Source organism: Sylvia atricapilla, chromosome 3, assembly GCF_009819655.1.
Source record: "Sylvia atricapilla isolate bSylAtr1 chromosome 3, bSylAtr1.pri, whole genome shotgun sequence".
NCBI classification, from domain to species: Eukaryota; Metazoa; Chordata; class Aves; order Passeriformes; family Sylviidae; genus Sylvia; species Sylvia atricapilla.
In genome coordinates, this window is record NC_089142.1 from 5,974,843 (window position 1) to 5,989,489 (window position 14,647).

The 14,647-nt window shown below is 39.6% G+C and overlaps 1 protein-coding gene across 1 annotated transcript in view; it reads left to right on the forward strand.

Moving 5' to 3' along the window:
* Positions 1-14,647, forward strand: part of CD2AP (CD2 associated protein) — a 77,563-nt gene that overhangs the window by 35,261 nt on the left and 27,655 nt on the right. The window contains exons 3-6 of the mRNA XM_066314696.1: positions 2,765-2,918; positions 6,447-6,547; positions 10,541-10,661; positions 13,025-13,209. Coding sequence (XP_066170793.1) covers positions 2,765-2,918; positions 6,447-6,547; positions 10,541-10,661; positions 13,025-13,209 — 561 coding nt within the window. The remainder of the gene's footprint in view (positions 1-2,764; positions 2,919-6,446; positions 6,548-10,540; positions 10,662-13,024; positions 13,210-14,647) is intronic.

Genomic DNA, 14,647 nt, shown 5'->3' on the forward strand with positions numbered 1-14,647 from the left:
TTTGTGTGTCTTGCATTAGGATGATTTCTCTTAACTGTGTGTTCAAGTGTTCACAGCTCTGCTATGCTGGCTGTGGTAGGAGGGTATAGAGAATACCTTCCTGGTGCTCCTGGACTCTCCCAGTGTCTGATCTTTTTGATGTCTGCTGAGGAAATTCTTCATCAGTAAATCTTCAGCCTTTGAATCGGGCAGCAAGATTTCCTGCATGTAATGACTATACACAGAATTATTTTAGAGCCTGTTTTTTAAATGTAAATCCACTGTATTTCCTCCTGAAATTTGCCATTGTCTTGTGTTAGACACACAGTGTTTTGTACCTGTCACTGCTTCAAGCCTGGCAAGAAAGTTGCTCAGGCATTCCTCTTCTTGGTTTTGGGTCTTTGATCTTTTGTAGTGGGCACTGCTTTTGTCTGAAATAATTTCCTATTATTTATAACCTATCCATTATTTTTGATGTATGCTGGACTTAAAAGTATACTGTCTGTTTAATTCAAATTGCTGATTAAGGTGGTGCTTATCTCACACCATTTTCTAGCATTTGGAAGTGGTGTGTGGTTAGTTTTTGTTCTTTTTTCTTCTACTAAATATATTAAAAAAAAGGTCACGTTTTTGACTAAATTGCCTGTGTGGAGCTTCTCCACTTCTGTTTTGTATCTCTGTGCTTTTTACAAAGCAATTGAATCAGCTGCTTCTGAAATCTTGTGCAAAGTGCAGACCTCGGGAAGGAGCCTGGAGCTGACTCCTCACTGGGAAGTGTTACAGTTGACAAACCTGGGGAAGTACTGGGTCCTGGAGCAGCTTGGAGATTTTTAGAGCCTGTAGAAATTGCATAGCAAAAAAAAAAAAAATTATAACTTTAAAAATTCAGGGGCAGGCAGAAGCACTCTAGGCAAATTTTCAAGTATCAGTATGTTTTTAAGATGAGCAGAATGGCCTTGTCAGCAGGGCAGCTAGAAAGGTGTTTTGGAGCTGACAAACTTTTCAACTGTAGCCAAATTTAATTGCTTTTATTAATTTTATTAATTGGTTTTATCAGACTTGTAAGTAACAGGCCAAAAAACAGCTGTGGGGCTGAGAATGACAAAATCTTGGAAGTATGAAATGTCTACTCAAATGGGAGGTAGACAGGATGCTGTGCTATTCAGGAGGGGTTAGTTTTTTTGTTTGTTTTGGGGTTTTTTGAACTTGTAAGATGGGATGGATCTCAGCAGAGCGAAGATCTCCAGGGCAGAAGTCACTGTGGAGGAAAGAGTAACAGCAGGAACTACTCCACTGCTTTCTAAAAAGCCTTTTCTATGTAATGTGAATGAGTAGGAGGAAAAATCCTTCTGTCTGTAGTCTGCTCTGTTTCTTTTGAGAAATAGGAAGATGCTTTGTTCTGTTTAACTTGGGGTTCATAGTACATTGGAAAGCATCAGTGGGTGTTCAGACCTGCTGAGTTTTCCATCTGGACGGCTGCAAGTAAGAAAGCTGGGCTTTAATGGTCCAAAAAGCACTAGACAGACAGATCCTGGGGAATATGTTTCTCATATTTTTGGCATTTTATCAATGTATGTGCTTTGTTGTCTTGAATCTCTTGTTCAAGAGTTCACATGACATGAGTAAGTGTATATCTATGCCTTGCCAATTCTGTTTTCAAGTATTAAATATTTTATTGCAGCTGCAGCTGCAATAACTCACGGAGTTGTTAACCAGTGGCTACTGATGGTGGATACAAGAATTGTTCTGAAGTGGATCACAAAAAGCTACAACTACTTATGGGTGTTTGCATCCCCAAAGGTGCTGTGGAGACAGACAGGACTGTGGGTGCAGAAGGGGATTAGACAGCTCCAGCTGCAGGCACAGGAGGGAGAGGAGGTGATCCATCTCCCTGATGGAACCCTTATGGGTGTTCTGGGAATGTGGGAGATCTGCAGGAGCTCTAAAGAGCATCTGGGATTTTGGCTGCTGGAAGCTGTGTTCTGCAATAGATGAGCCATTGATCTGACTTAATGGGTTTGTTCTTGTGCAAAGTGATGATGTCTTTCTTTCAGAATGTCTGTTCTCCCGTGGAATCCCATTTAATGAGCTGATGCAGTAGAGTGATTGCTTGGCTTTTTTTGTCAAGAGCTGGTGCTTTCTTGCTTGTTAGATTCTCAGTCTTGTTCGGCACAATCAATTTCAATGCTAGCATTCTAATTTTGAAACATTAAGAGAGTGGGAGACATTAACCAGAAAAATGGTATCTCTTATTTTCCTCTTTCCCCTCACTTGCTCCCACTCTGTTTCTTGGAGCTCACTTTCTTTTCTACTCACATCTTTCAACTGTGCAATTGCATCTCTTGGAGCTTTCTGGGGCAGAGATGATCACTTAATACAGTTATAAATATAAAAATATTTTAGTACCTTGCCCTATGGTCTGTCATTGAAGTAGTATTTATATTTTTAAAAATGTTTTCAAATACAAGCTGTTACATAAAAGTTGTAATATGAGACTTCTGCGCTCAAAGCTCTTTTTCTGAGATTTAGAGTAGATGGCTAAAATGCTGCCCCCATTTCTGATTTTTCTCAGCACATTGCCTGTTTACTAACACAATTGTATGGAAAAGTAAAGTTTATTACAGTTTAGTTGTAGGATGAAGGGTATAATTTTTGAGTATAATATGTCATTGTACCCCAGATGGTAAGTACTTGAATTGTGTTAGTCTGTGCAGCACTTGTTTAAAAGCACTGACCTCTTGGGTGATTTAAATGGCCTCTGAGTCTCTTAAATCTCTCATTTCAGGAAGTTAAGAAGGATGTAGAGCCCAAGGATGATGCTGTGCCCCTCAGGAGGGAGAAATCTGGCAATGTAGCCAGCCTTGTGCAGCGCATGAGCAGCTATGGGCTTCCAGCAGGAGGATTTCAGCCTCATCCCCCATCCAAAGGCTTCAAGAAGAGTATGTGGTCTTTCCAATTCCTTCAATTGTTCATGCTGCTGATGTGCAATTTTTTAAAATAAACGTGAATTATTTAATGCATGACTTTGTTTTAAGGTTACATAGAAAACCAGAAACATAGGAGGAAAAACTGATTTAAGGACAGATTTTGCTCCTGTATGTTTCGTTAGAAAGCTTAAATGCGGTTATTAACACCAATAATAGGGATGAATTTTCCTGTGAACAGGATTTAGACTCCTCCCAGATGTCAGAGCTCTGTAACTTCACGTGAACTCTGTTTATATTATCAGGTACCTGAGTGGACAGCTGCAGACCTGTTCATGATAATTAAAATTTTTCCTGTGATCATTTTAGAAGAAAGGTTGAAACATCAAAATATCAACTTTTGCTACAAATTCAAGGCTTTGACGAAGAAACACTGTGTAGTTCAGATTCCTTCCGATAAACTTGTTTCTGGTGTGAAGTAAGGGGCAGTTGGTGGTGTTAACAAAAAGTAGCAGTTTTCTTTTTGTTGTAACGGTAACCCTCAGGATGGCCAGGAGTGTAGAACTGGTGCTGCTGTATCTGTGATTTATATGTTTTAATGTCAGATTTTATATCAAGGTGAATAAAGCCTGGAGCAGAAAACTTGCCTTTCCCTGCATCCAGCAAATCGGCTTATGATTTGTATTTGGACATACCAATCTCTTAAAAGATACTGGTTGAAATTGCAATGGCTTCTTCTATCTTAAAAGGTTTTGAAGGCATTTATAATTTAAGCTTGCTTTTTAAAAAAGAGTTCAGAATTTAGCTGGTTCTGGCATGTTTATGCCTTGAGGTTTTGCCTATAAAAGAAAAGCCACTAGTTGTTTTTTAAAACCCTGAAATGGGACCACCACTTTTACAAATTTGTTGAGACTTTGTTCCAGGAAACTAAGGATTCAAAATCACTTTTTAGTGACTCTGATGTGTGTGTGCATGTTGGTAACAGCATGTGGGTGCCTGTCAGATGTTTACACAGCATGCTTTGGAAAAATCCAACCTGAAAGACTAATGCTGTTCCTGAGTAAATACAGCCAGACTCTAAAAGGGAATTAGTGTGATCCTTATGGGTCTTCCCAGCCGGAGATACTGTAGGATTCTGTGAACATGATCTGATACCAGTTCAGCTGTCACCTATGGTTCTGGTCACTCTAACCCTGGAATGTTCCCGTATTTTCTATGTCACATTCTCATGCTAGTTGCTGTGGCCAGGGTAGAAGGTACAGCTTGGTCTCAAACTCTGCAGGGCTCTGGCTACTGTCATCCTTCTGGAGAAGTTCTCCTTCAAGCAGTTTCCTTTAGGCACACAGTGACAGCCTGCATTTCTATTTCACTTGCTGTTCTCTTTTTCCTGGAAGACTGTTCAAACAGCTCCTGCAGATCCTGTTTGCTCTGTGCCTGGGCAATCACTTGCTTTCCAGAGCTTAGTTGTCTTTGTGTTTCTGGTTTTTCACTTGCTGAAATGAGGTTTACAATGTTAAAACCAGAGTTAAGTTTCTTTCATGCAGCTCTCCCCAAATTCAGGTGTTTCTGTGTCAGGTGGGTGGTAAGCTGCAGGCACAATTCCTATCTGTTAGATGTCTGCCTTTGTTCAGCAGAAGGAAAATACAGAAGGTGTGCTAAGTGACTGGCAACAAAGAGCTAAATTTGGTTTACCCTATACAAAACAAACAAAACCTGAAGCCAGACAAGTTGTTTTGGAACGGGACAGGATTGCCCTGCAGGCTGCCGGCCCAGCAGTCCTGCAGCAGCGCGTGAAGCTGGAGTGCTGTTCTCTGAGAGGATCAGTTCCCTTCCTAGATTAGGGATTTTCAAAAGTGGGAGGCAGTACTTCCTAAACTGTCACTGGAAACAGACCTCAGAAGAGAGCGAGGTTTCTGGATGTGAAATGTATCTATGGGTTTCACCCCCACTCCCATTTAGATACAATTACACTATGAAAAGGAACACTGAGATCAGATTTATACCAAATGGCAGTGAATTTTTAGTTTGCCTTTTTTTGGTATCAGTTAATCTCCTACAAAGCAGAAGCCTTGAAAGCACTGCAGAAGGCAGTAAAGGCCATTGAACCATTTATTGCAATTGCTCTTAACTGAATAATCGCTCTGGGCTCATGCATGAGTTCCAGTGGAGGTAAAAGCAGGATTCATTATGTGGCCAATTATGGGTTATTGAAAATAAGCCATAAAGCTTTATATTTCTGTTTTATTTATTTCTTGCATAGATAATATACCAGCATGTAGAAAATTCTTGATTTGGTGAACCCTCTCTGAAATTTTAGATGCTGGATATTACTCTGATGCCTTGGCTTGTTTTGTACTGAGGATGCTGGGTGTGGTTTTCTAAATGTCTTGCTCTGGACTTTGAACAGTGCTATGAAAAGACAAGGATCAAGCTTGGAGGCAGTATCTGTGTTTTGAAATGCTTTGACACAGCTAATCTTAATTGTTGAAGCTTGAGTGTGGAAGGAGTACAAAGTATAAGAGAGAGCATGGAAATCACACAGCTCCTGTAAGCTTAGACTTTACCACTTCAAGCTTTTGATTTATATTTTCATTTCAACTGTGGCAGATTGTTTTTGAGTAGGACAGGGAGCATGCATGGGTCATAGCTCAAGATAATTGTCTTCAGAAGCATGCTGGCTGCTCTGTTGTGGGAAAGGTCTGAAGGCATGGCCTCGTGTTTGAAGGAGAGGTGCATAAACTGTCTGGGTTTAGCAGCAGCAGCAGCACTCCAGGATATGTGCAGAGTAATTAGGCAGTGTGGGTTCACACCACTGTGGCTGCAGGGCTTGGGTTGTCAGAAGCCACTTCAATGCTCTCTCCTCCCAGGATGTCATTTTGCCTTTTTGATGCCTGCAGAGCTTTAGTGATATGGGGCAAACAGCTAAAGACTGCACTTGATTTTAATCTTGCCTTTGTCAAAGACTGCTAATTGACAGTTTGAATTACTAGATGCCATACTGGCACTGAGAAAAAGGAGGGATTTTTTTTTTTTTATTCACAGAAAAAAATGAGTTCAGATTTTGAAATATGAGCCCAGCAGAAGTTGGCATTACCTCAGAGCTGTGGTTACCAAGGTTCTTGTTAGAGGCCAGAAGGTCTGTGAGCTCTTAGTGTGGTGCATAAAAAAAGGTGGTCCTGCTTTCAGGATTACTTAAGGATGGAGGCTCAAACTTGCACATTTTCTTCCAAATAGGTGCTAACTGGCAGTGATTGCCATTGCAGCAGATTTTGATTGGGAAATAACTTGAGATATCACTGCAGTGGGATGTACCTGACTTGCTTGTGTCAGCATGCTTTTTATAGCACGTTGGTAATTAGTATAGTGTTTGTTTGTCAAAACTATGACTCCCTAGCCTAAGGTGACCGAAGCAAACCACAAAACCAGGATCAAAAGCTACATAGCTTTTTGGGATAGTTTCTGGGTCTGCAGGAGCAGAGTGTAGTAGGAAAGAAGAGTTCTCCTTTTTGAGTGTTCTCACTTTTGGTGTTTCCCTCGAATCAGGGTCCAAGAAGCGGCAGTGCAAGGTGCTCTTCGAGTACATCCCGCAGAACGAGGATGAGCTGGAGCTCAAGCTGGGGGATGTCCTTGACATCATTGACGAGGTAAGCTGTTCTGCAGAGCTGCCCATTCATGTGCTGACAGTCAAACCACTTTTTTGGCTGATTACTCGGTGTTACAAGCATGTCAGGAAAGTAGCATGGGAAGGAGTGTTTTTGCAGCTAAAGTTAATAGTTTAGGAGTTTTTCTCTCAGGATCTAATACTGAAACAATGAATGCTAGATCTTTAGAAGAAATATTTGATCATCACAGTAATAAATTGCAATCTCTGTTACACAGATTCATTTTTTGAAAGGGTTTTGCAGTTCTTTGGCCCTGTCTGTGTGATCCTTCGCTTTAGGATGTGGTAAAACTGTTGAACCACTTTCTTTAGGCTGACATACTCCAAACTGGTGGTGGTGAAAAATGTTATTTGATTTGATTTGCCAGTTTCAAGCTCTCTTGTAAACTCTTGAAATTGGAGTGGTGGTTTCTTACCCAAGTACTTCCTTGGTATCTGTTCCATTCAATAGCAGTGGTGGGAAGCTTGTGTGTGTTGGAGGAGTGTCTCTTCCGAATGTGCAATCTGTCAGGGAGGCTGTGGAAAAATCAGAGTGATTGTGGAAGGAAACTTTATAGAACTGGGTGGAAAACTTCTGCATAGCAGCCTCTGATCTGCACTGGTGCCTTCTCTTTCTCCCTGAGGTTCTGAGGAAGGAAAATGAAGCTTTCTTTCTAGCCATGTGTTATTGGTGGTGCTTTTTAAGTAGCTATGAGACTGTGTTTTTCATGTGCGTGACCCTCTTTGCAAGACAGTGCTAACCTGGCAGTTGCCAGGAAGGACTCTTCCATTTTCCTGGCAAGGAAAAAACCTATGCCCTTAAATGCATTTGCACTAATACTTCCAGAATTTCATATCTGGGAGTAAACAGAGCAAGTGACTTGCAAAACCTGCTCACTGTACTCAGTTTCATAAATACCTTTGTGTGTGGGTGTTTTTAGAGGAGTGTTATGGGTAACCTCAGCAGTTTAATTTGTGGCTGGTGCCTGCACTGGCAGTTGTGACTGGATGGTCCAGTGTAAGCAATAGTGAACTATTGTGGAAACTGCTGTTTTGGTTGCACGTGTCAGCATCTGGAATTATTTTCAGAGGGATGTTAGGTGTCATTTACCAGAAATGGCCAAGTAGCCAAAAAGAATAAAAAGATCAGGGCATTTCCTCATCTGGTTTCTTAAGGAAGTGTGGATTGTATTTTATTATTTAGATTTTTTTTTGTTTGTCACCATGCTTATTCCTTTCTTAATGATTTGAAAATATGTTTTTGTAGTACCCAGTCTTTGCTACGTCTTTGAAAAAACTGTTAAAAAGTTTTTTAGGGAAATGGTATCTGGTAGAAAGATATTGCAGCTTAGTGTGACCACAGAGCTGTTTGCACGCTGTTTTCATGGTAATGTAGAAAAGACCTGACAGGCGTAGACTCTTATCTGTCTGCTTCACCAAACTGTACTGATGGGACCAGTAATGTAAAGAATGGTAGAAAATACTGTCCATTGGTTGTGCAATATGCTGGGATAACTTGTCTTAGCTAACTTATCCTCACTATGGGATGGTTTGCTTCTGTTAATGTATAAAAGGTGCTGTTTCTGTACATGCAGATGACTTGTAACTGTTACTTCAGGGAAAGATCATTTCGTCACCTCTTTCTGTGGGGAAAATGAGGTAAAAGCAGTGCTGTGAGGGGATCAGCTCTTTCAGTTACTCGAGAATAATTCAGTATTTAGCCCTTGAGTGGTTTTTGTAAATTGATTATAAATGATGCCACTGATTATGAAATTAAAGGTAGAGTCAAATGAGTTCAGAAATTAAATGGTTGATATTGAAGAGAGCAGAGGTAACTTTTTGAGAAGAAAATTGTGCTATGTGTTGGCTGAATCCACAGGGCTTTTTGTTTACAGAAGGTCACGTGGGTTTTGCACATGAAGAACATGCACAGAGTACACGTGATGACTGTGCACTGATGAAAACCTCTGCTTCTCCTTTTTATCCTCTCTTCTCCTGTCAGGAGCAGCACTAAATAGCAGATATATTTTTTGTGGTATTATGTTTTAAGTATTTGCATACTGTTCTTTCAAGCAAAATAAAATTGTGTAACATCATTAGGGAAATTTTTAGTAAAAAAACCAAAACAGATTGGTAAAGCTGCTTATTTGAGCCTTCTTTCGCATTTTTTCTTTAGAAGTCTGAGTTTTCATAAAAATAAATCAATGGGATTCACACTGAAAAAAAAGTTCTGGTGTGTGTACCAGAGCTGTACCTCCCTCTTGTGGAAATTGGATCATATGATAATATTATGGAATGGAAGAGAAGGGTTATGAAATTGTCATCTGTGTTGCTGCTGCTAACAGATGTGCAGATGTTCTTCACCAGTGCATGGAGAACTTCTTTATCTGTGTCTTAATGTTGATGGAAGAAACCATTTTTGGTAATACAGTTTGTGTGTAGTCAGGGTTTTATATAAAGGCAGGATGGTGAGGAGGGTGAAGTGAGTGTGCCCAAGACATTTTGGGTTTGTTCCTGAGTGCCTCTGAGTTGGCATCGCTTTGCTTTGCTGTAAAGTGTTTTGCTGACCACATCTCTCGGCAGAAGAATAAATGGATGCTCAAGTAGCTTTCTGTATCATAACCATTAAAAGTGCCTTTCTCGTGCTCCTGAGTGAGTAGTGTGGGTGAGTCAAGGCATTTGTATTTTAGTTTTCTGTGATGTGTTCCATAAAGCCTGACGTGCCAGAGCCTTGGCAGCACTTGCCAGTAATCTGTGCTTAAAATTTATTTCAGAGGGGCAGTCTCTGAGTTTGAACCATCCACAAGAAAGCTGTATTTTTGCACCAGGATGCCTTTAAAAACAACAGTGCTCTTTTCATTGCCTGTCTCTGCAGCTGCCAGGTTCTCCTTGGGCTCTGCTTGTTTGGAGGTGGGCTGGCATTTAAAAACTGTGCCTGTGTGTCAGGCGTAGTGACCTACAAAGCCAGGCTAAGAAAAGATAATGCAAACAGCTGCTGTTTAGTTTGCCTTTTTCTTTTCCTCTTGCTTATTTTTCTTAAAAACAGTTTTCCATCCTCAAAGCAGGGCAACCTAAATAAAAGATTCTGAAAATTTATCCTAATTGTAGTTTTTAACTAGTACTCATTAAATAGCCTGAATTTATTGAAGACATTTTGAAAACTGTTCATAAATTCGAAGAACACAATTCTTAGTCCTTTGACATCATTTTACCCCATCACCTCTTCCTGCCCAGCTTTTGCTTGTTCTGCTTTAGACCATGTGGGGTATTCCTGATAAACTTTCCAGTATATTTCTTGCCTTTGGACTGCTGTGTGCCACTGCAAAATTCTCATGGACTTGGCAATGTTGGCCAGCTGTGATGGGCAGGTCCCTGCCCCTATGGCACATGTTGGGCCAGGCTGTGCTGTTTATCCTCTTGCTAGAAGGAGTGGACAGCTTAGTTTTCCATTACTCTGATGTCCTTAAGGACTTTTCTCTGTTCCACCCAACATTATCTGTAGAAATTGTCTTTGAAACTTGTCTTTTGATCGAAATTGTGTGAAGCTACCCTGTGGATATGAGGCTGGTGGGAGCAGGACTGGTGGAAACTAGACAAGGCAGAGGAAAAGACAGCAAGAGCACATAAAAATTTCCATGGACACACAGACTCAAAGTTTCATCTGTATTTCATGAACAGTTTAATACTTTCTTGTGTTAAATGTTCAATGCCTCTTATTCTGTCTAGAGAAAGTTGATGAACATTTTGCTGCTTTTCAGGATTAACTGGTGTGGGGCTAATCTCGTGTTCTAGGATCATTGCTGTAGTGATACAAGTAACATTAAATTGTTTTCCTGCTATTCTTTTTGGCTTATGCTTGTACATCTTTTATAGGTTTTTGTTTTGTAAAGAAATCATGATAATTTGAACTTCTCCCAAGGTTGGTTGTAGAGTTTGTATGGAATTGATAGGAATTTCCTTTTACTCCATTGGTAATATGCAAAATATTTCTATACAGGTAGAAGAAGGATGGTGGAGTGGAATACTGAATGGCAAGATAGGGCTGTTTCCTTCAAACTTTGTGAAAGAATTGGAATCAACGGATGATGGAGAAACACAGGATGCTCTGGATGACACAGGTAATGTTCTGTTGGTTGCAAACTCTTAGCAAAGTAATTTTTAATTTCTGGTATAATTTGGAGTATTATGGTTAAAGTACAACAAAGGTGTAAAGAATTCAATCTTCCTAAGAATGATGTTTCAATTTCTTTCTAGAAGATGTTGGTGCTGAGTATGAAGATACCTGTCTGCTCCCACTTCACTCATAGTAAAATTGCAGTCAAGGTCTTAATCTTGCAAATGTGTGTTCTACACTTTATCACTAGAAATTTTATAATATTTAAAGTTAATATTTTTTAGAATTTTATATAAAATTATTCTGTTGTTTAGTAACTTTTTTCAGTCTTATTCTCACAGACATAAGCTCACTAAAACAGAAAATTTAAGTGTTCAACCAAGTCATTTGAGAATCAAAACAGGGTGGAGAGCCTCAACTTAAAATGAGTCCAGGGAAGGAGACCCTTGGTTCTTAGGCCTTAGTTTATGTTTTAATCTAACAATAAGATGTTTTTATGGCAGAATTTACATTTGACTGTCCTTTTCTGGCTATGACTGTATAGCTGGGGCAGAAGCAGATGCTCTGTGGCTGAACAGTAGCTGAATGGTGCCAGACATGGTCTGTGCTTTACAGGCAATTACTCTGTTCCCTCAAAAATGCAGTCTAGAAACATTTCTGTCTATGAAGGTCAGTGTGAAGGGGGCTTCTGATATGGTATTGCTGGAACAGGAATATCATAGCAGGAGTTAATTGATTTTTAAAAGACAGTGGTGTAATGTTCAAGGAAAACAGATTACTTTTTTTTTTTTTTTTTTTTTTTTTTTTTTTTACCTTGTGGTAATGTGCATCCTCATTTATATGATGCCCAGTACTGATTGCTTCAAAGGCTTGACAGACATATGTAAGAGCTCAGACATAGGTGAGATCTTGGCTTGGAATTTTTTTTTTGGAAATCATGTAAATCGCAGTAGCATAAACCAAGAGTTTGACTTGGGCAGTCCCAAATAGCTCAGTGGCTGTTCCTTGGAGGTCAGGTTCCCTGAGTTTAGTGGGGTCTGATGCAGTGAATTTACAGATGGGTATGTGTGGGTCTTAATTCCTGAGTACTGAGATCAGTGACACTGCACAGTAATTTGAAGTAATTGCATTTTCTGTCAGTACCTAAGAAGTTGGTATGTTCAGCCTCTCATCCCCTAGGGGTTGTATTTATTGCTCAGTACTTTCACAGTCAGGGTTTGAAGTAACTTTTGGTTCCCTCCTAGCTCTTGGGAAACAGTAACTTCCTCTTTCACTACCTGTGGTCATTCAAAGGACTTCACCCACCAATGGGATGTTTATCTGTCCTATGAGATATTTGAGGAGGATATAACTAAATAAAGAGTGTCTGGGTAGACAAAAGGTGAGCAGCTGAAGTCAAGAGCAACTTAGCTTCACTGTACCATCAAAATATCTGAAGTTTATGATAGAAGGAAGAGGTTTTAATCTTTATTGTAGTTCACAGTCTTGCATGGGCTGAAAAGAACTTAACCAAAGGCTAAAAGATGTGAAGGCCATTTTGACTTTGGTTTATAAAAGCTGTCAGTTTTCACATGACTATCTCCTAGAATTCTGCATGCAAAAATTACTTGCCTAAGTGTACTAATTTGTGGGCTTTAACAGATCTGACCATAATTTTAAAACTTAAAAAAAAAAGAAAAAAAAAAAGCTCTTAGCAACAAAATTAAGTTATTCTCTGAAACACATTCCTGAGGGGTGGATAAATGCTGTCCCTTACAATTCTTGTAATCTTTCAGTTTTAAGTAGTTGAATTATCCAGCAGTGATTTATTTCCAGCAACTATAACTGGTTTGAATGCTTGGAGCATTTTGAGCAAGAGAAAAATGTCACTTTGGTTCCATGAGAGGCATCACACTGCCACTGAAACACACTGTGTTTTCCTGTGGCAGTTGAAACATGTTTGCATTCATTATGGACCTTTATTGATTATCGCTTTCTGTGGCTGTAGCTGGTCAAATGAGAAGCTTTTAAATGTTGGACTAAAATGCCATTTTCAGAATGTGTAAGCAGCATTCCATAAAACTAATGGAAAACACTGATGTTAACAGGCTGTGGAGCCTGAGTGCTAATTGAAATAGCAAGAATATTAGTGAGCTGTTGACTTGGTTGCCAGAGTAATCAGGACAAAACTGATTTGATTTAAGTTGCTCTTATATTAAATATAAAACAAGAACAAATGTGAGCTGGTACAGCTACAGTGGTGTTCCTAGAAAAGCTCTTTATCAAGAGCAGTGCACGAAGCTGTGGTGCTTCCACTTTTTTTCACAGAAGAACAAATAAATAATTTCAGCTTTTAAAATAGCTTTCCCTTTTTTATTTTATCTTCAGAACCTGTTTTCAATAGTCCTACCTCACCTGTGACGTCTCCAGGAAATGGGAATGAACCTGCATTGGGACCAGCACAGCCAAAGAAAATCCGAGGTGTTGGGTTTGGAGATATCTTTAAGGAAGGCTCAGTGAAACTTAAAACAAGATTATCCAGTAATGAATCGGAAGATAAAAAACAAGATAAGGTTTGTAGTGGTATATATTGTTCATTTGGAGTTTCCTTTAAAAATAATTTAGGAGATGTGGAGTCTAACCATTGTCCTCTCATAGGGCTCTTGCCTATAAAACAAAACAATTCCCCTCAAATTTGTTTCACAGTAGGTTGTATTTAACATTGATACTGAAAGATCTATTCAAATTAGAGACTGAAAACAAAGCTGATAAATAAATTTTCATTTCAGAGCTATGTGGTGAAAGACACAATGATATCTCAAACACATCTCTGCAGTGTGAGGTCTCTCATAATTCACCTTGTAACAGACTTTATATATAGTCTGAGAGAAAATTAAGTCTTTCTATGAAAGTTAATCTTGTGTTTTAAAACAAGGAATATTTTGGCATTTCTTTGTATTTTGGTGTATTTGGTTTTTATTCCTCAAGTTTTGGCAGATGTTGAGGTTGCTGTCCTAGGTGTCAACTGCCATTACCTGCAGTGAGTACTGCCAAGCTTCTGGCTTCATAAATTACTGGCTGTGTAAGCCTGAAAAATGCAACTCTAGGATTTTGCATTTTCTTTCCCTCATTTTTTTTGAGTGAGTGGGAAAAGGAGCACTTTTATTCTTTGTAGTTTGAATTTTATTTTGATCTGAACTTGAGAGCACTCTTACTCCTTGGAAGCACAGCAACAGTGCTCAGTCCTTCAACTTGAAGTTATTATTCCAGGAGCTTATATATGTATTTTCAGTTTTTGATAAAATAAAGGCAGAGTCCAGAGTTTAATTTTTGACTCAGGTGATCAAGAAGACTTTCAAGGCCTTCGTCCATTTTGATTTTTTTGGGGAGGTGATGGTCATTAATGCTGTTTTGGTGAGTGATTTGTTTTCCTCTGCTGTGGTAATAATTGTAATGGTGTAATGCAAAAAGCAGGGTGAGTCCCTGGGAGGAGGAAGGGTCAGAGGCTTCCTTGAATGTGTTTTCCCTCAACAGCAATGCTCAGAGCAATGGATGATGTGTGTAGTGTTTGTTTCTGGTCTGGTCAGAGCATCAGATGATTTGGAAAAGTTGCAAGTGTGTTGGCTTCTGTTTAAAGCTCAGGGAATGTTGCCTCCTAAAGAAGGTGTTGCTTAGAAAAGAAGGTCTTTGGCAAACCCTACTGCAACCTTTCAGTATATAGACTGATACATGGATGGAGAGAGACTTGTTACTGAAGTCTGTAATGACAGGACCAGGGTCAGTGGCTTAAACTGAAGGAGGACACTTAGGAAGAAAAGAGAGGAGATAAGGAAGATACTCTTCATGGTGGGGAAGGTGGGGGCTGGAACAGTTGGCCACACAAGTTATGGTTACAGCATCTTTGGAATTCTTCAAGGCCAGGCTGGATGAGGCTTTGAGCAGTCTGGGTTTGTGGGAGGTGTCCTTGCTCATGGCAGAGAGCTGGACTTGGATGGTCATTGAAGGTCGCTT